Source organism: Leucopleurus acutus (genome assembly GCF_964270905.1).
Source record: "Leucopleurus acutus genome assembly, chromosome: 11".
Lineage (NCBI taxonomy): Eukaryota > Metazoa > Chordata > Mammalia > Artiodactyla > Delphinidae > Leucopleurus > Leucopleurus acutus.
This window is the reverse complement of record NC_139152.1, coordinates 78743655-78768521: the sequence shown is the minus strand read 5'-3', so window position 1 is coordinate 78768521 and position 24867 is coordinate 78743655. Positions and strand designations below refer to the sequence as shown.

The 24867-nt window shown below is 37.1% G+C and overlaps 1 protein-coding gene across 3 annotated transcripts in view; it reads left to right on the top strand.

Annotated features, from left to right (window-relative positions):
• Positions 1 to 23487, top strand: part of NTN4 (netrin 4) — a gene marked incomplete at its 3' end in the record, with an annotated part of 105204 nt that extends 81717 nt beyond the window's left edge. For 2 of the 3 annotated variants that reach the window (XM_082850979.1, XM_082850981.1), the window contains exons 6-10: positions 8458 to 8671; positions 9031 to 9146; positions 15367 to 15435; positions 18187 to 18357; positions 23351 to 23487. In XM_082850979.1, the coding sequence (XP_082707105.1) occupies positions 8458 to 8671; positions 9031 to 9146; positions 15367 to 15435; positions 18187 to 18357; positions 23351 to 23487 (707 nt within the window). The remainder of the gene's footprint in view (positions 1 to 8457; positions 8672 to 9030; positions 9147 to 15366; positions 15436 to 18186; positions 18358 to 23350) is intronic. The other variant, XM_082850980.1, reaches the window with a different exon arrangement.
• Between the last annotated feature and the right edge of the window lie 1380 nt (positions 23488 to 24867).

Below are 24867 nucleotides of genomic sequence, written 5' to 3'. Positions count from 1 at the left end.
GAGAAAGCTGAAGTCAAGGATTTATGTCACTGCAATTGTGTTCTAATTTGACGTTCATCATAATGAATGCATAAAAAGTAAGTGCTTAGGTTGCATTTTAGAATCAACAATTGGTAAGAAATATATGTTGGGGCTTCCCTGGTGGTGCAGTGGTTAAGAATCCACCTGCCAATGCAGGGGACACGGGTTCGAGCCCTGGTCCGGGAAGATCCCACATGCCATGGAGCAACTAAGCCCATGTGCCACAACTACCGAGCCTGCGCTCTAGAGCCCGTGAGCCACAACTACTGAAGCCTGCGTGCCACAACTACTGAAGCCCACGTGTCTAGAGCCCGTGCTCCGCAACAAGAGGAGCCACCGCAATGAGAAGCCTGTGCATCACAACAAAGAGTAGCCCCCACTCGCCACAACTAGAGAAAGCCTGCGCACAACAACGAAGACTCGTAGCCAAAAGTAATACATTAATAAAATAAATAAATTTAAAAAAAAAAGAAATATATGTTGGAGGATCAGAACCTGAACCAGAGTCTAAGAAGAAACTTTTTTTCCCCCCAAGCAAGAAGAAAATATATTTGCATTTTGGAAGAAAATAAGAAATGTAGATTATGTGTGTCAGATATTGCCTGCTGTACAAACTTCAAGAGATAGGTATGCAAGGCAAGCCTCCGTGTGCAGTCCGAAAAAGTATGCCAGGAAAGGTGTCAGGGCCTTCTGCCTGAAGCTAGTTCTGCATAGTTTCCAAATGGTATTTTTATCTTGTAATTATGTGAAAAGTCACATTGACAGAAATCCACTAGCACATGTGATAGAATCACATTCTTCTCTGGCCATTCCTGAAATGTGTGTAGGTTTTAAAATATATGGCAGGGCTTCCCTGGTGGCGCAGTGGTTGAGAGTCCGCCTGCCGATGCAGGGGACACGGGTTCATGCCCCGGTCTGGGAAGATCCCACATGCCACGGAGCGGCTGGGCCTGTGAGCCATGGCCGCTGAGCCTGCGCGTCTGGAGCCTGTGCTCCACGACGGGAGAGGCCACAACAGTGAGAGGCCCGCATACTGCAAAAAAAAAAAAAAAACAATAAAATATATGGCAGGGCTTCCCTGTGACGCAGTGGTTGAGAATCCACCTGCCAACACAGGGGAAACGGGTTCGAGCCCTGGTCCAGGAAGATCCCACATGCCACGGAGCAACTAAGCCCGTGCGCCACAACTACTGAGCCTGCGCTCTAGAACCTGCGAGCTACAACTACTGAAGCCTGTGCACCTAGAGCCCGTGCTCCGCAACAAGAGAAGCCACCGCAATGAGAAGCCCACCACACCACAACGAAGAGTGGCCCCTGCTCACCGCAGCTAGAGAAAGCCTGCTCGTAGCAATGAAGACCCAACGCAGCCAAAAATAAAATAAATAAATTTATTTAAAAATTAAATAAATAAAATAAAATACATGGCAGTACAGAGAGGTCAAATCCTAGAAAGGATTGGATCTTCTATTAGAGTAAAAGATAATGGTGGTGGTGGTGGAATACCATATAATAATAGATGAGAGTCCTACATTGTCTTTCTTCTGGCTCCCTGTCTGCTGTCAAGAACCAAGTTGACTTAACTGAATCATACAGTAACTATTGGTTTAGTCACCTCAAAATGATGAAATGTTTATACTGGATTATGGGATTTAATTTAAAGTCATAGCATTTTGATACATTCATGTTACATATTATATAATACCTCCAAATTATTTAATTAAAAACAAATGAAAAATCAAAAGTGCTTTGCTATCTTAAGAGAAAATGCCTAATGTTTTCATAATGAGGCCCAACCAAAAGAAAAAATATCTGGGGATTTAATGTGGAAATAGTGATCACCGTAACTGTATGAATTAAAATAAAACTGGTCTCCTGAGAAATTCAGCGTTTTAGAAGCAAAATGTTTACTTCTCTCCTGTGTTAGGTAAGTTTTGTTTTAATCTTGTAATAATTATTCTTCTAAATTATGAATCTCTTTAAGGGCCAAGACTGTCTTATCCCTAGGAGTTTGTTCAGTATTTAGCACATAGTAGATGCTCATTAAATGTCTGTTGAGTAAGTGAACAGATAAATAAATGCTGCCTTAAACAAACACACACATTGTTATCCTTTCGAACAAAATCTATTATGCAATCTATTATGGTGTTTTCCTCCTCTGTCCTTTTTAAATAGTTTCTTTTATCACTGCCTTTTAATTCAATTAAACAGTCTGTTTTAGAACAATAATCCAATAGAAAATAGGGAAAGATCAAGAAGACAGACTTCACAGAAGAGGAATAAGAATAAAAACAAACAAAAACAGTCTTTTTTTGAGCAGCCATAATTTGCTATCTGCTAATTGCCTGTTAAGTGCTAGGGACATACATTATGGCTCATTTAACTCTCGGTACCACCTGGTAAAATAGAAATGCGGGGCTCATAAAGGTAAAAATTTAGCTAGGAGTTGAACCCAAGTCTACCTCCACTAAACCCTTCAGGGGATAGGTGAGTGAGACCCATGCTCACCTTCAAGGAATTTACATACCGGTTTGACAGAGAAAAGTAAACCTCTGACTGTCTGAAATGCAAAGTAGAAGAGACCAGAGCGACAAGAAGAAGTGTTATTTTTAAAGCACTAGAGGGTTTCAAAGAAAGGATGAAATCATATTCAACTGTGCTGAAATAAGGAATGACTTCTCAAAGAAGGTAAACTTGTCCATTAGGTGGGTAACTGGAATGGCTGCTTTGGGCTTCATACTTGGTGAGGTGGGAGAGGGTAGCAGAGGGAAGGGTGCTGCATCTCTTTTCTGAATATCACTGAATATGAGTTTTGAAGTTCTGTCTTTACAAGAAAGGTGCAAACAGAGCTGCTACCTTGAGCACTTCCACTGCTCCAAATGGTTGAATCGCTTTGACCATACCCTTCCAGCGACAACTTTAGGGGTGACACTTGAATAGATCTTAAAGGACGTGTAGAATTTTGGAAGATAGATATAGGAGAAAAGATTTCCCTATTGAAATTAATAAAGGTACAGAAACAGGAAAGGTTGGGGGTTCATTTAATTAGAATAAAGGCTATCTGCAAGAATTCATCCCATTCGATTAGAATAAGGGCTATAGGCAAGAGAGTAATGAAAAGTAAGACCGGAAAAGTGGGCTAGGGCCATAGTATGAAGGATCTTAAATGTTTGATTAAGGGGCAGTTGTGTTTTGTAGACTACAAATGCTTCATAAACATTAGAATTATTAACTAACACATGTTGGTTGAGTAAGCAAATAAATGAATATTCTCAAGAAGATAATTTATACCTTTTGTTTAAAAAAAAAAAAAAAGGCAATATTCCATGCCCTTACTGTAGTGGTTCTCAACCAAGGAGAGCATAAGGGAGGAGAGGAAGGGTGTGTTTCACATATGTAAGATGTAAAGAACTTTTGCAGACTTCTCACATTCCTGCTGGTTTGGGAACCACTGCACTAATGATTATAGGCTTAACAAAATTAAAGAGATCTAAACAGAGTACTACACCATCAATACCTGCATTTCTTCAGCTCCTGTTCTCACAAGTCACCAACACCTTCCTGTTTGACAGCATTACTGTCCTATTATAAATCTTATGTGACTTACTCATTCTGTGTTGTCTTACATTGTTAATCACTTGAAACTTTCTCATCCTTTGGTTTCTATAACAACACCTACTTGATTCTTTTCCCTCTCTATCTGGTCCTTATCTGCTTTACAGGTTACTGCTCTTCTAACTGCCTGGACCAGTGTTCCACCCTTGGTTGCCTTCTCACTCTACACACTATCCCTGGGAAATCTCATCCAGCCCTCCTAGTTTCAATCCCCATCTGCTGACAACTCTCAACACTGTATTTGTGACCCCAACCTTCTCCTACACTTCAGATTATTATTTCCAGTTGTGTATTATAGCTTATTGGTGCATCCTTCAGACATCTCAAACTTAATATGTCTAACCCTGAACTCACTCTCTTCTCCCTCCCTTCCCTATCTCCACCCCAACATGGATTCACCTATCCCAACCTGCTCTAGTCATTCACTTTCATAAACTACAAACCTTAAAATCTTCCTCAGTTTCTGTTTGTCCCTCAACAATGCATTCTTCCTCCTCATCCAGATGGCCTCTGAACCCTATCAATTCACTATTAAAAAAAATAAAGTTTTCTCCCATTCCTTCATCTGCTGTCTTAGTCAAGTTCCTTGTTCTCTCTCATTTCTTTGGTTTCTCTGCCATCAGTCTCCCCCTACTGCAGTCTATTTCACACAATGATGCCAAAGTAACTGTCAAAATTAAATTATAACCATGTCGTAATTCTGCTTTTTTAACATTTTACTTCCTATGATTCTTTATACCCATAAGACAAAATTCAACTTCTTGGGTTAGGCCCTGCCTCAGTCTGGCTCCAAACGTAACTCTATAGCTTTTTCTTCAGGCTCATCAGCTCCAACTGCTTTCCACTCAATGTACACTCTAGACACAGTAACCTTCTCACAGTCCCCAAATAGGCCCTTTCACATATGACTCCTACAGCCTGGAATGTCCTTCAGGTCAATTCCGTAAATTCTTATTTGGGCATCTACTACGTACCAGGCTCTGTTCTGGGGCATAGAAAGCAAAAATAAGAAGATAAATATCCTTCTGTCAATGAGTTCAGAGTCCAGTAATAAGGGAGACAGGCACATAAATAATAATGCACTGTGATACACACAGAATAGAAATACATACAAAGAACAGAGGCAGCATAGAAGAGAGGGTGGTTAATTGTCTGGAAGGCGTGGGACAAGGAAGGGTAAAGGTAAAAGCAATGCAGGCACAGCCAGGGGCACTGAGGCATGAAAGAGTTTCACGTTTTCAGGAAGCAGGAAGAGCTTCCACATATAATGCAGAAACATAAAATGCAATGAGGATGAACCATACACTTAAAAATGGTTAAGATGGTAAATATTATGGTATGTGTTTTTTACCACAATTAAAATTTTGTTTTAATTATTTAAAAGAAATGCAACGGGGAGAGAATCTAAAGACAGGCTGAAATAAGCAACTGCCTATCTTCCCCTCCTTTTCACCTTGCAAACTCCTACTCATCTTTTAGGATCAACTCAGATGTCTAAATGACCCCTCCTTTGTGGATCCTATGTGAGACCCTCAGCCTGTGCACCCCTCCTCTGTGCTCTTATAGAGCTCTATCAGAGTGCTAATCACAGATTATGGAAATGTTTTGTTTATTCCTCTGTTTCCCCCACACGGATATGAGCTCCTTGACTCATATCCGTGAGTCACCATAACTTATACAGGCATAGACTCAATGCTTCTACAAGAATTATCTAATGAATTCATTAGTTATTTAACTCACTATTAACTAACCATATGCCATACACTATACTAAGTGCTTTATATACGTGATCTCCTTTCACCCTTACAACTGTATGAGGGTAGATATTGTTCTCTTTTCCATTTTATAGAAGAGAAAACTGAGAAAACGAGAGGCTAGGTATCTTGCCAAAAGTCACACAGTTAGTAGTTGATGTGAAGCCAGATTGAAGCCAAACAGAGCTTTTAATGACAAGGAAAGTAATCAATAGAGTAAGTTTCCAAGGGGATAAAGGAGGGAGTGGGATCTAGAAAGTTAATTGAGAAGATTCAGAAGGAAGAGCCGGCCGGCAGGTGTTAGACTCTGTGCTATGCACCTTGCTGAAGTAATCTCATTTAAAATAGTTTCATCCTCATCAAATCTCCGTGTAATGTAGATACCCAAATGAAGAAACCAACATTCACAAAAGTTAAATTTTTTGTCCAAAATCACAGAGCTTGTGAGAGACAAGGCCATAAAGCAAGATCTCTCCCAGCTTTCTCATTTGATTCTTAGAGAAAAGTGTGGAAAGTTGAAGATAAAGAGATTTTGAGGTGGAGAAAAGATTACCTGAGGACCTTATCAGTGAATCAGAATCTTCAGACCAAGTGGTGAGGGTGAATTAAAAAGCCTGGAGAAATTTTGGGACACCCACTGTGAGGAGTTTTATTTAAAAAAAATAGGCAGGGACAATTGAATAAATAGGGCTAATGAGCATCAGTTAGGGGACCCTACTGAGGTTAGGGTACACAAATTTGTGATAAACCCAACAAGCACATTTTTTTTTTTACTTTGTTCAGCTACTCTTGCTAGCCCATGAACAAAGAAAGTGTTGGGGATTGTCAAACTGAGCAGTAGGCAATCGCAGGAGTTGGGAGAGGGCTGAGGGGAAGGACTTTTGATTAATAGAAAGGACTTGCAGAAATGGCTGATTATAGATTCTAGTCTGAGGAGCTGTCTTAGCCCATACAGGCTGCTATAACAAGATACCATAGACTAGGTGGCTTAAAAGGTAAACGTTTATTTCCCACAGTTGGAGAAATAACTGGAGGTTGAAGTCCGCAATATGGTACCAGCATGGTCCAGTTCTGGTGAGAGCTCTCTTCTGGGTTGCAGACTGCCAACCTCTGTTGTTGCCTCACATCCTTCAAAAAGAAGAGAGCTCTGCATTCTTCATTCCCTTATAAGGGCACCAATCTCATCTCCCCCAGATTGTATCCAAACCTCCTAAAGGCCCCCCACCTCTAAATACCATCACATTGGGGATTAGGCTTCAACATACAAATCTGAAGCCGGGGGACACAAACGTTCAACAAATCAAATTAAGCTTTCTTCCTATACCAAACCTGAACTCTCCCACTTGTATAGGGTTGGAGAAACAACCTATCATTTTATCTGGGGTCACTATAAATTGATGACTACTAACCTCAAAAGGTGGCCTTTATGCTGCTGGCAATTATACTTCACTTCCTAAGTGTCTCATTCACTCTCCCACTCCCATTCTTCATCATCTCTCTCACCTGATGACCTTGCTTTCTATTTCATCCAGAAAATACAAGCAATCAGGGGACTTCCCTGGTGGTACAGTGGTTAAGAATCTGCCTGCCAATGCAGGGGACACGGGTTCAATCCCTGGTCCGGGAAGATCCCACATTGCTGCGGGGCAACTAAGCCCGTGCGCCACAACTACTGAGCCCACGCACTGCAACTATTGAGCCCACGTGCCACAACTACTGAAGCCTGCATGCTCTAGAGCCTTCATGCTGCAACTACTGAGCCCGTGCTCCGCAACGAGAAGCCACTGCAATGAGAAGTCCGCACACCGCAACGAAGAGTAGCCCCCACTTGCTGCAACTAGAGAAAGCCCGGGCACAGCAACAAAGACCCAGCGCAGCCAAAAAAAAAAAAAATGCAAGCAATCAGAAGAAAAATCCCACCGGCTCCCACCACTGCATCTATTCACTTCCCTGCATTTGTATCCATATGCTCTGCCTTCTGTCCTATTACTATGAACTAATCATGCTCCTACCCAAGTCCAGCATCTCCTCTTCTACACCAAATCCCATCCTTTTTTTCCTCACTCAAGTATCCCTTTAAAAATTCTCCCATGGGGCTTCCCTGGTGGTGCAGTGGTTGAGAGTCCGCCTGCCGATGCAGGGGACGCGGGTTCGTGCCCCGGTCTGGGAGGATCCCACATGCCGCGGAGTGGCTGGGCCTGTGAGCCATGGCCGCTGGGCCTGTGCGTCCGGAGCCTGTGCTCCGCAACGGGAGAGGCCACAACAGTGAGAGGCCCGCATACCGCAAAAAAAAAAAAAAAAAAAAAAAAAATTCTCCCATCTCTCTTCTACTCATCAATTTTTCCCTTTCTACTGGATCATTTCCATCAACATCAAACATGCTGTAATTTCCCCCATCTTAAAACAATCAAAACAGACAAAAATTCAAACCTTCACTTCAGTTCATATATCCATTCGGTATTAGCTACCACCACATTTCTGTGCCCTTATAGAAAAGCTCACAACAGAGCTGTCTGTTCTCTTGCTCAGATTACTCTATTCCCATTCTCTCCTGAGTTTTCTTCAGTGAGGTTCGCCACTCACTGTTACACTGAAACCGTTCCTGCCAAGGACACCGGTGGTCTTCATGCTGTCAAGTACAGTGACCCATTCCTGTTCCTCATCTTCTTGGACTGTCAGCATTTAACACAGTTGATGTCGTCCACCTCCTTGAAACTTTGTTTGGCTTCCAGAACACCATGCGCTCATGGATTTTTTCCTTTCTCACTAACTGCTCCTTCTTTGTTTTCTTTGCTGATTCATTCTCATCACCCCAAACAAAAGCCATTCATATTTAATGCCTTTAATTTTAGGATAAATTAGGTGGTTTAGCAGCAGATGTGCTTTTCTGATGATATCTTCTTATCTTCCATTTAATTAGCTTTCATTCTTTGAGCATACACCAAGTGGGTAAAGGAGGAGCCTCAGAGATATGCTGTGTGGTGAAGGGAAGCCAGTTTGGGATGGCTGGGCCTAATCTCCACAGATAATCTGGTCACTCATTGGTCCTTGTGTGTCCTCTCTGTTGTAGTGTGTTCCTGTCATCCAGTTGGATCAGCTGTCCTTCCTTTCAGCTCAGTGACCTTCTGTGACCCCAGCAACGGTGACTGCCCTTGCAAGCCTGGGGTGGCAGGGCCACATTGCGACAGGTGTATGGTGGGATACTGGGGCTTCGGAGCCTATGGCTGCAGGCCTTGTGACTGTGCAGGGAGCTGCGACCCTCTCACAGGAGACTGCATCAGCAGGTGAATGTGCATGGCTCTTGTTCTCACCTCTGTGTCTTTCAGATTCTTTTGAAGATCTGGTAGTGATTTGGAAAACGTTGCATGCCGCTAGTGGACAAAGATGTATTTGCACATCTCTTTAAAAAATTTTTGTCAAAGTGCAGAGTCAAGTAATTTGTTCTTGCAAGATTCTAGAGATGGCCTGGTTCATTCTGCAAAATAAATTATTCTTTTTAACATAAGCCCTTTACAACACTATTTCTGAAAAGTGAAAGGATGGGAAGGTAGCTAATAAGGTTTAAATCTCTAGAAATACATTCATTTCATTCAAGTTCTAAGAAATTCCTTAATAAGTTCTTCATCATTTTCTATTTTATTAGCAGCACAGACATAGACTGGCATCATGAAATTCCTAACTTCCATTCCATGCACAATAAGAGTGAACCAACCTGGGAGTGGGAGGATGAGCAAGGATTTTCTGCACTTCGACATTCAGGTGAGACAATAGATATTACTGCGTCTAGTCATATTTCCGGGTCTGGTCTTGAGTAACAGTGATTCATGACAAACCAGAGAACAGATTTTGGATCTTACAAGGGGCACTCTAGTTCTAAGGTTAACAAAGTAGTGACCCCCGTAAGTATAAAACTCTTAAACATAGCTAAATGGTATTTAACAAGCTTTTGTTTATTTTCTGATTGTTAGAATAACATGTAATTAGTACAGAAAATTTGGGAAATGCAGAATATCACAGTAAAAAAAAAAACTCCAAATCTCACTATCCCACTGTTAATACTTTGGTATGTTTCCCTCTCTCTAAGATTTTTCTTTTTTTTTTGCTGTGGACCATTTTTAAAGTCTTTATTGAATTTGTTACAATATTGCTTCGGTTTTATGTTTTGGTTTTTTGGCCACGACGCATGTGGGATCTTAGCTCCCTGACCAGGGATTAAACCCACGCCCTCTGCATTGGAAGGTGAAATCTTAACCACTGGACCGCCAGGGAAGTCCCTTCCTCTCTCTAAAACATACTGTTTTACACAGTTGAGAGCTAACTCAATGGAAATGTACAGATTCATTTAAAGGAAAAACATTCTTACAGACCTAGTGTATGTAACTCAGTACAAAGCAAAAGCTCGCTGTGAACTCCTTATGTTTAAAGCTTTTAACCAACTATAAAACAAAAATAATTTTACAAACTAAATATAAGCCAAATAAAACTAATAAAATTCAAATTAACATTAATTGAATATGAAAAATGATTTTTACTGAAGCCAAAACACTGTTTACTACATAAATATGATTCCTTGAGTTTATCCAGTCTATACTCCTCTTTATTCTGATTTAATTTTCCTGTGATGTTTACGTGTTCTGTCATTTGAGGAGCAGGCTGTGATACTGGCGTGAACACATAATTTCTGTGTTCATCCTATCTCTATTCTTTTCTCATAGAAACTCAAGTGGCTCTATTTAGCATCAACTTAAATCATGTCACAAATACAAATGTGGACAAGAAATCTTGTTGTCAGCATTTGGTTGTAAAGTGCTCACCAAATCATCCAAATACAACTTAAAATAACATTAAAATATTTTTTATTATTAAACACGACAAACACCAAAAATGTGATATGAACACCCATATGAACACCTTCTAGTGTTATCAAATCTTGATTTTGCCATAACTGCCTCATATTTTCATTTAAATTCTACAGATGCATTTGAAGCCCCTGATGTACCAATCTACAAGTTGACTAGCCTTCCTTACTCCACAGAATAACCACTAACCTGAATTTTGGTGTTCATCATCCACTTTCACATTTTTAGTATTTTACTATATATATATATTAAATAGTATATAATTAATATATTTATATATTCATGTAATGTTTTAAAAATATCATGTACATGATAACTTACCTACCCTTTAAATTTTTTTTTTTTAGTTAAATGTGTACTTTTTTTAGATTTATCCATTCTATTATATGAATACAACACTCTGTATTCTCCCATTGTTTGCCATTTAGGTTATTTCCAATTTCCAATTTTCCACTATTATATATAATGCTACCATGAATGTTCTCTTATATGTGTTATATTGTGTACTTGAGAAGGAGTTTCACTAGATCAGGGGCTGGCAAACTACAGCCCTCAGGCCAAATGTGGCCTGCCATCTACTTTTCTACAGGCTAAGCTGCCTGCTCTAAGGTTTAAATGGTTATATAAGTTATTTTAAATGGTTATATAAGTACCTACATAAAATCTTTAATTTTTCCCCATGGCCACAAAGCCTAAAATATTTATTATCTGTTCCATTATAGAAAATGTTTGCTGACCCTTGTTCTGGGGTACAATCTAGACACTGTTGGGTCACAGTGTGCTTATTGTCAAATTTACCATTTATTGCCAAATAGCTCTCTCAAGTGGTTGCATAAATTTCCATTCCACCAGCAAAGTATGACACCCTGTTGTTCCACATCCTCACAAATAAGTACTTTGTACTTATTTAACAAATGTCTATATAGCACATACAAGGGGCCAAGCAGTATTCTAACTCGTTAATAACTCAGGCACAGTTTAACTCATTCAATATTTATTGGACTTCTAAAACTGATGTTATCAAACCTCTAAATTTTTGCCAATCTGATGGGTGTGAAATGGGATCTTGTCATTTTAATTGCATTTTCCTGATTAGTAATTTTTCATGGTTTCTTGGACTTTCAGGTTTCTTTTTCTGTGAACTTCCTATTTGTAATTTTCTTACTAATTTGTAGGAATGCTTTATAGACTCATTCATTTGACAAATATTTATTGAATACTCATACTACGTGCCAGTGCTGTAAATCTAGTAATTGAACAGACAAAAACCTCAGTCTCCAAGGAGTTCACATTCATGCAGAGGAAGACAGCTAATAAACAAGTAAATATTTAATGATGTTTAATATAATAGACAAATAAAGCAGGGATGTGGGATAAGAAATACTTGAGAGGGACATACTTTTAAATGGGGTGATCAGAAAAGTCCTATGAAAGGACTTTTGAGGAAAAAACCTGAGGAAGGTAAGGGAGTGAGCTATACAGATAACAGAGGAAAGAGAGTTTAGGCAGAAGATACAGCAAGTACAGAAACCCTGAGGTGAGACTAGGCCTGACTTATTTAGGGAACAGCAAGGAGGCCAGTGTGGCTGAAGCAGAGTAAGAAACCACAGTTTTAATACCTTCTCATAGAGAATTTATGGACCTTTCAAGAATCAAGAACTCAAGGTACAGAAACACTTGGTATCTGCAATTCCATATCATGGGTTTTTTTTCACTTAACATAATCTTATGATCATTTTCCTAATTGGTTTCATTTTAATTCACAACAGGAAAGAAGGTGGGAAAGATAAGGTAATATGAAGTTGTCATATTTATCTTTTTTAGCATTTGAAAAGGAAAACTCTTTCCCATTAATTTTGTGCCTTAATGCTACGTCGTCTGAATTCTATGATGTTAACTTTAATAACCACTTTTGAAAGATTTCTTCTCTTTTTCTAACACAATCGTTTTCAGAATTCTCCAACTTTGTCTGCCAAGCCAAATCTGTAAAAATCAAGGTTCTAGTGCCATAAGACATTCATTAAGCCAATCATCATGTTACTAGGGAGGGAGCTGGCAGCACACTAATGAAGCACATAACAGTGCTGGCATCAGACTAACTCCAGACTCTCACATCCATAACAGCTGTTAGGTCTATGATGTCCCCAGAGAGTCTCTGAAATTCATCTGGATGAGCTCCGGATTGAGGAAGAGACTGTTCAGTCTCCTGCTACAGCAATATTCCCAATGAGTATAAAATAGTGCCCCTGGGCACCTTTTTCAACAGAAAAGTGATAATCAGTTTTCTAAGCACTGTGGTTCATTTTCAAATCTAAGTGCCTACATACCTATTTACCTGCCATAAGTTTCCATAACTAGGAATATAATGCACTATACCAAGATACTCTTAATTTCTACCACTTCTTGTGGGGTAGAGAGCATCAGATGTAAAATTTCACTTCCTGTCCAACAAAACTGGCTTTAACTAGTACCAGAGAACTGTAAGCAATACTTTTTCTTGAAATGTTCTAACAACCCAGTATAACTAAATAGGTTTTCCTCTTCTTCCAAATTTCTTTTAAGAAAACACATCTGGGCTGAAGCCTAATCAAAAAAAGATTTATTCAAAAGCAAATTTTAATGTCTGATTTCTTAACATATGAAAAGGGAGTATTGGAAAGCAGCCAAGGAAAGGTCTTCAAGTAACAGACTTATTCATGTTCTTTTTATTAAATTTTTTTTTCTTTTTATACAATTTTTAAGGGTTACTTTCCATTTACAGTTATTACTATATTCACTATAAATATTCACTATATTCCCCATGTTGTACAATACATCCTTGAGCCTATTTTATACCCAATAGTTTGTACCTCCCACTCCCCCACCCCAATATTGTCCCTCCCTACTCATGTTCTTATAGGCTCAAGGACAAAGGGAAGAGCATTATGTTGAGGAGTAAGATATGCATGGTAGTTACCATACTCTTCTGCTTTGGTGGAATCATCAAAGGCCGTGAGCTGTCCACTCAGGTTACTACAGTTTCTGAATGAGCAATCCTCTGCTTTGTTTAGATGATAAGCAATATTACTTAACAAATCACAACAGCTCATTTTAAGCATCTTTGATTTAATCTTTCCCACTATTTAATTCCACTGTGATTTTCTACTTGCAGATCTCGTTCTGGTTTCTCAAGAAACTAGCTAGAGCCGATATGTCAATATTTTCCATTTTCCATATCTACCTACCTAGTCTCACCAGAATCACACTCTCATTTCCACATGTATGTCTGTCAGCATCTCTAATTCATTATATTCTCCTCGTACTAGACCTCTGTTGTTTTTTGCCTGACCAGATCCCTTTCCCCTTCTTTCTTGCTATTTCTGTGGTAGCTCAACCCAGTTTTTCTTTGGGGAACCACTCTTCTGCCATTTAATACTGTCTTAGAGAGGTCAATCAGATGTTCTGTCCCTAGAGTTTAAATCTTGAGCTGAAAGTGGCAAATTCTGAAAATGATTAGAGTTCATGATTCCAATGGCAAAGGCGTAAAGAGACTGCCCAATAGATCTCTGGCGCTCTCTTCTTTCTTGTCCTTTCAGAGTTCTGGTTCTTCGGCTTTTTCTCCTTTCTATGAGCTACTCAATAAATTTTCAATAATTAAGTTAGACTATTGATTACTACCAAAAAAAAAAACGTAATACACTCCTAAAATGCTCTCCTTCTCCTAACTTCCCTATTTCTGTTAGTGAAACTACAATCCTCTCTGTCACCTTGGCTGAAAATTTCAAGTACATTTTTATGCTTCCTCATAAAATTGGTTGCTTGTCCTCATCCAATGCAGTGACAGGATTTGTAGACCTGTAGACCCTATCTCTGCAGCATCCCTTGATATTTCTTCCTATCTACACCCATGGCCACCCCTCAGACCCACATCCCATCTGCCTTAGAAAGACAGTACAATGGAAAGATTGGGGGCTTCAGATTCTCCCCAACCCAGGCTTAAAATCTGGCTTTTCTACTTGTTAGCTATACGCTGCCTTGAACAAGCTAATTAACCTCTCTGAGCCTTCCTTTTTTCATTTGTTAATAGTACCTATCTCATAACCTAACTGTAAATATTAAATAAGATCATATGGATAAAATTCCTTATAAAGTTTATGGCTTATAGTTGGTATTCAATTTAGTTACTGTTGTGTGTTACCAATTTCACGAGTTTCTAACTGGTCCCTGCCTTCATATTTTCTCCATTCCAATAGTTTTGATACAGTAATGCCAGATTAATTTTCATATATATATTTTTAAATTCATGTAACTTCTTTAAGCTGATAGCTTTGAAAATTCCCCTTTATCTAACAAATTAAATTCAGGCCCTAACTGCATATCAGTCAAGGTCCTCCATGATACCTTCTATTATCCTCAACTCAGTCTGTACCCAGGATAAACAGAACAACTGGTTCTTCCATGAACACTCTCTCCTCTTTCTCTTACATTTCTTTGCTCATCCTTTTATCTCTGTATTCCTGTCAAATTTCTATTTGTTAGAATCTCAGACTATTGTAAATAGTAAATAAATAATAAATAAATACTTAGTAAATAAATGTAAAAGACTTAAAATAGTGTCTGGCATGTAGTAAGTGCTCCCCAGTAAATGTTACCTGCTGTTATGCCACTCAGTGCCTATAAAATGCAATGTGTGAGGGTAGGAGGGGAGGGGTTAGGGAAGAGGTAGAATTATATCTAATTGTTAAATCAGTAAGAATGAAAATCCTGGGGAATTCCCTGGTGGTCCAGTGGTTAGGATTCTGTGCTCTCACTGCCAAGGGCCCGCGTTTGATCCCTGATCGGGGAACTAAAATCCCACAAGCTGAGCGGCATGGCCAAAAAAAAAAAAAGAATGAAAATCGTATCCATTCTGGGCTTTAAGCATATAAAGATGAATAAGACATAACCATCGTCCTCAAGGATCACAGTCTAGAGAGGAAACAGGTACATAAATAAGTATAAGAATGCTATTATAGACTATGTACAAAGGCATTTTGAAAGTCTTCCAAAGATTTCTTGAATTTACTTGCGATTGTTGTTTGTTTTGTTTTGTTTTACTTTTTTTCTAAATAACTAACACCATGTTCATTTACTTTCTGTAGGTAAATGTGAGTGTAAGGAACAGGTGTTAAGAAACTCCAAGGCATTCTGTGGAATGAAATATTCATACGGTGAGTTTGAAGTGCTTGAATGCTTCTAAGGATCTATTCAAACTAAGTAGGAAGAGTTTTTAAGGAAATGGGTGGCCTGGTTTATCACATTCACAGTAAATCAAAGCACTAGTCTTATATAATAATAGTAAACATAGTAGTCTGGCCTTGACCTAGATTCTCCTAATGGAGATGGTGTTGAATGTAATGGTGAGAGCAGGAGGCTTCAGAGCAAAAGCAGGGTTATCCTGCTATGTGGAAAAGAGGCAAACAAGAAAAAGAAAAAAATCATGACACGTAATCGTTTCTTATAAATGCTTCTTGTATTAGTAATCTAAAAGGGAAGTCTCTAGCCACTTAAATGATTTCTCAGCCAGTTTATCCTGTAGTACTACTAGGCAGAAATCAGTTTAAAGCTGTATATTTCACAGTGATTAAAAGCTCAGGCTTTGGGCTCAGACCTACATGGGTTTTATTTGTGGTTTATTGGGTGGGTAACTTAACGTCTCCAGACTTCCTCCTCTGTAAAATAGGGATGACGCCACCTTCCCCATGAAATGAGATTTTTGAAAAGCACACAGCACATTACCTTGCACATACTAGATGCTCAGTCAGTGTTAGGGAAGGAAGGGGAAATATAGTGGGGAGGCCTTGAGACAAGCTCTCTGCCTGAGTCTCTTCCCTGCCCTCTCTATATACTCTAGACTCCTCTACCTTCCAAATGCCAGGAAAATACAGTGTATGGACAAAGGAAAATGCCATTGCCCTAAGTAAAGACTGTTACTATCTTCAAATTCTAAATGGCTTTATGTTTATTATTAAGTATATTAAAGCTGCCTTATCTTGCCAACATATCATTGACTAGTGTCTGAATCTTTTTATTATTCCATAATGTATACAGCATTATTTATTATTTATGCATTACAATGAAGAGAAAGTTTTAAGTCATGATTTCTGAAACAAAATGTTTAGGTTCTTGATAACATTGTATTTATTCTCATAAAAGATAAAAACACAAATGTTAAAAACCTCATAAATCTTATCTAAAATTATGTGCCAACTTGGTTATATAATAGAAGCAAACTTTTGAAATGCATAGTGCCCAGTAAAGAAAAGTCAGTTTAGAGGGAAAGGTATTTACTATTAAAAGCAAAAAAATATGACAATTTAGTCCAAAGTCATTCAGTTCAATAGAAATATCAACTGGTTTTCATTATCACATAGATTCAGTAGCTCTTTGACTGAATTTACAACCACATTGATATCTTTTAATACAACTGTATTATTTTCTGCTTAAGAGAACTTGAATGCTTTTAATGATGTCATGAAGTATCTTGGTCTTATTAAGTGCAATACACCTACAGACTTGGGGAAAAATGGTCTCCCCCTCCCCATTCTCTGACTTAATAGAAAAAATACTCGATTCATTTTTATTCTTTTAGCAAATATTTATTGAGTTATAATAGTGAATTGATAAGGTTCCTGCTCTCTTTGAGCTAGAAAAATAATAGTGAACATTTATTGAGCATTGGCCATGTGCAAGGGGCTACTACAATATGTACCCTTCATGCATTTATCTTATCAGAGTTCTAGTCCAAAGTCTACCTCTAATCAATCAGGCATACAGGTTTGAGCAGTTCACTTAAAACTTGCTTCCTCATACATAAAACAAGACTAGATGAGCTCTTAAGAGCCCTTAGACGTCTAAAATTTGGTGAATCTATAATTTGGTGCATTTGGTGAATCTATAAAGAAAACATGGCCATCTGACAGCCATATTCTCAGGATATGGTACCAGCCAAGATAGGGTTCTTTTATTATACACAATCTTCCATCATCTTCCAAGATATAGATGAGCCAGTAAGAACTCTCCTAATAATACAGAACGTTGCATTCAGTGTTCCTTAGGTCTATGTTTTTCCCCACCCCAATTTATCCCATTACTTGATCCCTATCCACATCCATTTCACAGATGGAAGAACATAATAGAATCAGGAGTCATATCGAAAACTGGAGCTCTGCCATCACATAGGACAGCTTCCTAATCCCAGTCAGCTTGCATTACACCAGGGAAGAAAATTAAGTAATCAATAATATTATTTAATCTCTTTAGAATACGTAAAATATGTCCTGGCAGTAACATTTTGCTTTTTGTCATAACATTACACAAAGCTAGCTATAAGAGTATAATATAGTCAGAATCTAAATAAAAACCAGGATAACAATTCTACTTCCTGTGCATCTTTTTTCTATTTAGATTTGATAGCTGAATGTGTTTAAGATTTATTTGCAGTAGGCAAATGGCTGATATTCTCTTAGCATAGTGATATGGACAGAAGTAGCAGTTGAAAAATGTTAAGAAAGAAGAGGATAGTTAATATAGATAAATGAGATGAAGTCAGTGCAAAATCAATGAGCCTAATGATTTTCTTTCTTTTTATTGAGGTATATACAGTTAATGTACAATATTATATGTTTCAGGTGTACAACTAACGATTCACAATTTTTAAAGGTTATATTCCATTTACAGTTATTATAAAATATTGGCTATATTCCCTGTGTTGTACAATACAATATATTCTTGTAGCTTATCTATTTTATACATAGTAGTTTGTACCTCTTAATCCCTAATGATTTTTAAAGCAAATTTCCACATTATCATCATTGGTTCACTTTTCCATTATACTCTGAAATGCATATTTAAGTTGTTCAGAGTTCATAGGATAGTATGAAATTCTATGCATTTTGACTTTTGGAATTGTGTTGTTACAGTGCTAAAAATAAAGATTTTATCAGCTCATGATAAAGGATCTCATGCTGAGGTCAATGTGAAGATTAAAAAAGTCTTAAAATCCACCAAATTGAAAATTTTACGAGGAAAACGAACATTATATCCAGAATCATGGACTAACAGAGGCTGCACTTGTCCAATCCTCAACCCTGGTGAGCATTAGTCTCGTCTAGCTTGTTACCTACCGTGTTTCTGCTGATTTGCTGCTTGTCCTACATTCTCTGAACCACAACCTAAATAAACTCAGCAAGAGTATCTCTCCTTTTCACCATCTGATCTAGGGAAAATCCAAATGGAATTCTTTGAACTGACATCAAAAATTTTTTTCTCTTTCACATGCTCTATAAAAGTAAAATATTTTAAAATCCAGCAATATAATATTTTCTGTCCTGAAAGAGAAGTCTCAGATTGGTTCCAGGTGTCAGTAGCAAGGAAAGCACTTTCATGAATTTATCTGCCAATAATACTGTATTGGAAAGCTAGGTCCTATTATGATGCCCTGGTTAGAACTTGCTCCCAAAAGGAAGTTCAAATGCAAAATTCCATCTGTGCAAATAATATCGAATTCATTTTTACTGTGGCATGAGAAGCATCTGTTTCTCCTGGATAGAAAACAACTCTCAAGTTCTCATCATCTTCTTTTTCATTAAATGACCTTTTGGTTTCAAATTAGAAACAGCAAAAACAAACAAACAACAACAAAACTACCGAATCTTAGAGAAACTTGGAGTGGAGGAAAATTTGCACTTTAAAACATTGTGGCAGACACAGAGGCAAGCAAGTAAGGATGGGATTCATATCTGTTCACTCTACAAGTACACTCATACTGTGTCATAAGCTGCTTATTTCTGTCTCCCTCATTAAATTTGAGGATGGGATTTAGATTTTTGACCATACTATCTCCAGGGCCTACCATTAGTACCCAAATAATAGTAACAAAGTACCCACAGAGTAAGTTCTAGTAAAACAAATAATATATTTTTTAATCTTCTGTATTTCCTTGTTTACGAAGTTGCCAGCTGTGTCTTAATGGCACTGCTGAAACAGGTGCATAATTTGTGTTCTGGATCTAATTCTTTTCAAATTTAAGTCCAGGAAACCACAGTTATGTTAAGAAGTCATTTATGGGTTTTGGTTAATAAATTTGAGAGAAATAGATAACTGAGTGAGAGAAAGAGAGAGAAAAAAACTATCAATAAAATACTCCCCACAACCTAAACGATCTACACAGTGATATAAAACTCTTGACTTTTGACCATTGACTAATCTCTCACACCCTTTTATACCTCTTCATATTTTATTTAAATTAATCTAAATTTTAATAAGGAAAACTTTAAAGACATTTTAAAATAAATATGTTTACAAAGAACAAATGAAGTAATCAGAATCTTGGATTTTGAATACTGGAGACTAGGAGTCATCAATTTAAGTTCTGTTTCCCGGGGCTCTTTCTATAAGCACTTTCTACTATCTTGGCAAAAGAAAAAGAAAGAAAGAAAGAAAGAAATCCACTCAGTTTTTTAGTAAGACATTATAAACAAAAGCTTTGACAATCTGAGCCACCCTCCAGGAAGTGAATTACACTTCCTAATCAGATTTCTGCCAAATAGAGTAAAAGAATCAACTGAGCTCATCACAATTGAAAACATACGCACAATTATTCAAAGAATTCTTGAAAACATGTTTATTCACTTTGATGAAAAGACTAGAACCTGCCAAAGCAAAACCAGACACTCTTTCATTTCACTTTGTTTTTCCATTTTACAAGTTCAATAGCTAAGGCCAAAGAAAGCTGATAAGAAAACTCTGAAACTTCACACGCCAACATTTCCTTTGCTACTTTTGAAAAGGAGTAATCTAATTGGCATCCCTGCAAATTCATTCATTCCTACATTCATACACACATTTACTCATTCATCAATCATATATATTAGAATACCAAGACTAGCACTAAAGTATTATATTTTCTTTCTCTATGGATACAAAGTAAACTTTGCACCCTCAAACTTATAGCAAGGTTGGGACTTCCCTGGTGGCGCAGTGGTTAAGAATCTGCCTGCCAGTGCAGGGGACATGGGTTTGAGCCCTGGGCTGGGAAGATCCCCACATGCCGCAGAGCAACTAAGCCCATGTGCCACAACTACTGAGCCTGCGCTCTAGAGCCTGTGAGCCACAACTACTGAGCCTGCGTGCCACAACTACTGCAGCCCGCGTGCCTAGAGCCTGTGCTCCGCAACAAAGAGAAGGCACCACAATGACAAACCCGCGCACCGCAACAAAGAGTAGGCCCCGCTCACCACAACTAGAGAAAGCCCGCGCACAGCAACGAAGACCCAACGCAGCCAAAAAATAAAAATAAATAAATAAATAAATAAAAACTTATAGCAAGGTAGATGTCAAAAGCATAGAGATAGGAAGATAAAATGTAAGTGCTAATAAGTGATACAACAGGTAACATTGTTTTCCACGCTAACGTTTGGCATGATGCTGTTCCATAATTTATGGATTTATTCAGCATCATTTTTATTAGTTTAATTTATATTTATACTTCAAAGTAATGGCAAACTCCTATAATATTTGTTCCATTTATAGTTTCAAAGTAAATTCATTTAAAATACTAGACTTAACACTGAAAGTTTCCTAAAAATTATTTATCATATTTTTAAATGAGGATTTTATTATTTTAGAGATGATACAAACAATATCAAGATGATTATGTTTTGGGTTTTTTTGTTTTTTTTTTAAGATGATTATGTTTTAACTAGTCCGTTAATCAAATATTGGGATTCTTTTTCATGAAGAAGCTAAGGTTACCCTTTAAAGAATTTAAATACCTTATAATCCATCTTACGTATATATATATGTATATATTTTAACAAAAATGAAATCATAAGTATATGCTTCATTCTGCAACCTACTTTATTCAGTTATTATCTTTACCTTCAGTTTTAATTTTCATATACTCTAATACTCAGATCATATTCCAATTTCCCAATTGATCCCAAAATGTTCTTTAGACGTGGTTTGTCCTTGCCAGTATTCAATCCAGAATCACACATTGTATCTAGTTTTTAAGTCCCTCAAGTATCTTTTATTCATGCAGAGTTTCTTTTTAGTATTGAAGAAATTATTATTGTTGAAGAAACCAGGCCAGGTGTCCTGTAGATTATGCTGCCTTCTATATTTGTCTGGTTGGTTCTTTGTGGTGTCATTTAGCTTGTCTCTCTACTTCCTATATTTCTTGTAATCATAAAGAAAAGCTTGATAGACTCAAGATAAACATTTTGTCTAGAATTCATCATAGATATTGTTGTGTCCTTCATGTTAATTCACATCATGTTAAATCACATCACAAGATATATAGTACCTGGATGACCCACCGTCAGGGTTGCTAAACTTGACTCTGGGGTTGGAGTGATTACAGTCTGATCTCTCCATTGGGTTCCCTTTTGAGACTAGAAAACAATGAGTATGAGTTACTTAGTCACTAAGCAAACATCCAGTTCCCCATTAACTATTCAATTTAATGATTTTATCACCAATTCAATTGGCAATCCCTTCCTCAATGAATAATTTCATTAGAATTTTGAGAAATGATGTTTTTCTAATTTCACCTAATTCCCTTCATTTATCAATTAACATTATTCTGTAAGAGGACTTTCTCTCCCAAGCTGGGCTATTAGGTTACCATGAAATATAGTTCCTATTATAAAAGCACGATAAATGCTAAATTCTTTCCTTTAATTTTCAATTTCCAAAGTAAGGAATGGTTTTAACAACTGTCTCAAGACGACAAGTTAATTTTTCTCTGGCTTTCTCTTTTTTGAGTATCACTTTGGAATTATGGATTTTTGTTGATTCAGTATATTAACACACACACAATTATTACATTCTTGGTGCTCAAATTATCACAACTTTGGTGAGTTATAACCCTCCCTTGCTGGTTCCTGTATCCTTTTAAAATGATTCCCATTAAGCTTTGAAAGCTTCCTTGCTTTTTTTAGCACAATAAGAAATCCCATGCTTACCTTGTATCTTCCTGCCCTGGACCTAAAAAAAGCATTTCTTCAAGAAGCCTTGTTTAGTTTTGTTTTGTCTTTAGTGAGACCTGTTATTAGAGACATTATGTTTGTTACAGGTGTTCATTACCACTGGAATGACATTTTTAAAGCCATTTTAGTGAATGAACAAGACTGTATATATTAAACCATGAGCTTAAATTGATATTTTCAATTGAATTTTCACATCTTGTGTTTTCCCTTAACTTGAGTTTTAAAGTATATGTCTCTTGATCTTATATAGGAAAGTTTTATTTTATAAATGTAATTACTTATTTGCTCTACCCTATAATATTAAAGAAAATTGTTTCAAAATACTAATATTGATATTACTACAGACATGTACCGAGGGAGATTATCACATTTCTTTTTATTAATGTATGGATAATGAGATTGTCCTTTTGGATTCTTACGTTTGTTAGCCAAAATTTTTACTTGAAGCCTGAAAAGAATTTTGAATTATAAAGTCAGCACTAGTCAAGTCTCATCTTTTTTTTAAGTATGACAAACAAACATTCTATATTCCAAAAACACACTGACTTTATATAGGAGATATGTGTTATTTTGTATAATCCATAGCTCTCTTCCAATACGTTTTCCCAAATGATTGTTTCGCTTTTATAAAATCCTCCTTAATATACACTACTATACATAGTGAGTCTCCAAGAAATATTGAACTGTAGCAGCATGTTAAGTACCCACAGAATCCTCACTTCTTCACCATAGAGGGAAAGAGTAAAAGTTCAACAATCAGACAGGCCTGAACTTGAGTCAGCATGCACTGCTTACTGGCAAACACTGTTTCTCAATCTTGCCAAGCCTCTGTTTCCTCATTTGTAAAACAAGGAAAGAAGAAAGGTAATACCTACTTCATAGGGTTATTTTCAAGATTAAATGAGATAATACATTTAGAGCACTTAGCACATAATAAATATTTACTAAGTGTCAGCTATTATTGCATATGACTCCCTATTTCAACTATGAATTTATAAAACCGTGAACCATGTATATATAAAACTGCTAAAGTCACATCTCTCCCTTCAATAAACTATGATACTACATAGTCCCTAATTTTGTTCTCTTTCAGGTTTGGAGTACCTTGTAGCAGGACATGAGGATGTAAGAACAGGCAAACTAGTCGTGAATATGAAAAGTTTTGTCCAGCACTGGAAACCATCTCTTGGAAGAAAAGTCATGGATATTTTGAAAAGAGAGTGCAAGTAGCAGAAAAGGTGTATAGCACATAATGGCAATTCTCTATGTACAAAACACAAACTTAATGGAAAGGAGACCTCAAAGATGAAACTGGAAATATTTTTAGTGCCAAAATATATAGAAATGTTCCAATGCATGGCCCTTCTCTACCCTATCTCTTTTGGGCCCATGTTTAAATACAGTTTGTTTCATAAAGTGGAATGAAAAATCTAATACCGATACCTATTTTCTATAGGACTGATTCTGAAATTCATAACTATTAAGAATATTTTAATAGCAGTAAGATATTTAGCAGTAATCCATTAAGGGCAATGCACGTAACAAGGACTCCTCCCATCTTCAGATGTTACTTACATTTGTGCTACTTGGAGTAATTAATGAGATTTTAAGGAATCCCCAACCCTACTATCAGAAAAGGTGTTTCTTAAAAAGAGCCTTCTCTTGCGTGATGTGTGTGAACTTTGGTCTGTGGGGTGTTAAATGGAACCTCTCCACATGTATATAGTATTTCATTGTATAAAGCACTTTACTACCTACCACTTGTGTTGTGAAAGTTTGGAGACTGCCGTTGACAGAAAAAAAAAGAAGAAAAGGGCACGTAAGAAAACCTGCTGAAACAGAAGCACTATCACTACGTGTGGAAAAAAAGTGGAAGCTGTACTCTTTAAACTTGAACACTTGAGAGTAACTATGTGAAGATGCAACCTGAAAGGAGAATATGTTTGCATGAAGTCTCAGCTTTGGGATAGAGGTTAGATTCCACAGATACCGGCCATGATGAAACTTTTAAAAAAACTGAACAAGAAGAGACTCTAAGAGAAAGGAGTCATAAGTGTAGAAAATGCTTGGATAAAGAGAAAATGGACTTTAAATTTTAAAAGCCCATTTATTTGCAATGCACTTGTATACACTTCAAAAATTATTGTAGACACAATTTGTTTTATTTTTGTGTTTAGTATTTAAACCTGAATATGGAAACAGTTTCCTCCTTGTCTTTATTAACAGTATATGGTCATTCTATTCACTCATTTTTTGACTCAATGTATGTGATAGTTCACCAAATTACAGTTTTTCATTATTATTTCTCTTCTGTACTCATGCATAACCACTATACATATCATTTCTTCTGTACTTGAATATATAAAACCTGAACCACAGTGCCATAAGATTAACTTCACATACAGAACATATTCTTCCTGAGGTCCTGTGGACTTGCAAAATATATATATATATTGCTCTGTTAATTTTTTATATTTCATATATGTAATAAAGGAATATGATCTCCTGATTTTTGCCTCATTTCCTGATCAACTCTTTCACTGATGCTAAAGATTACCTTCTCTTAATGAGGGAACTCAAATCTAACTCCTTAAACTAAGAAAATCAAAT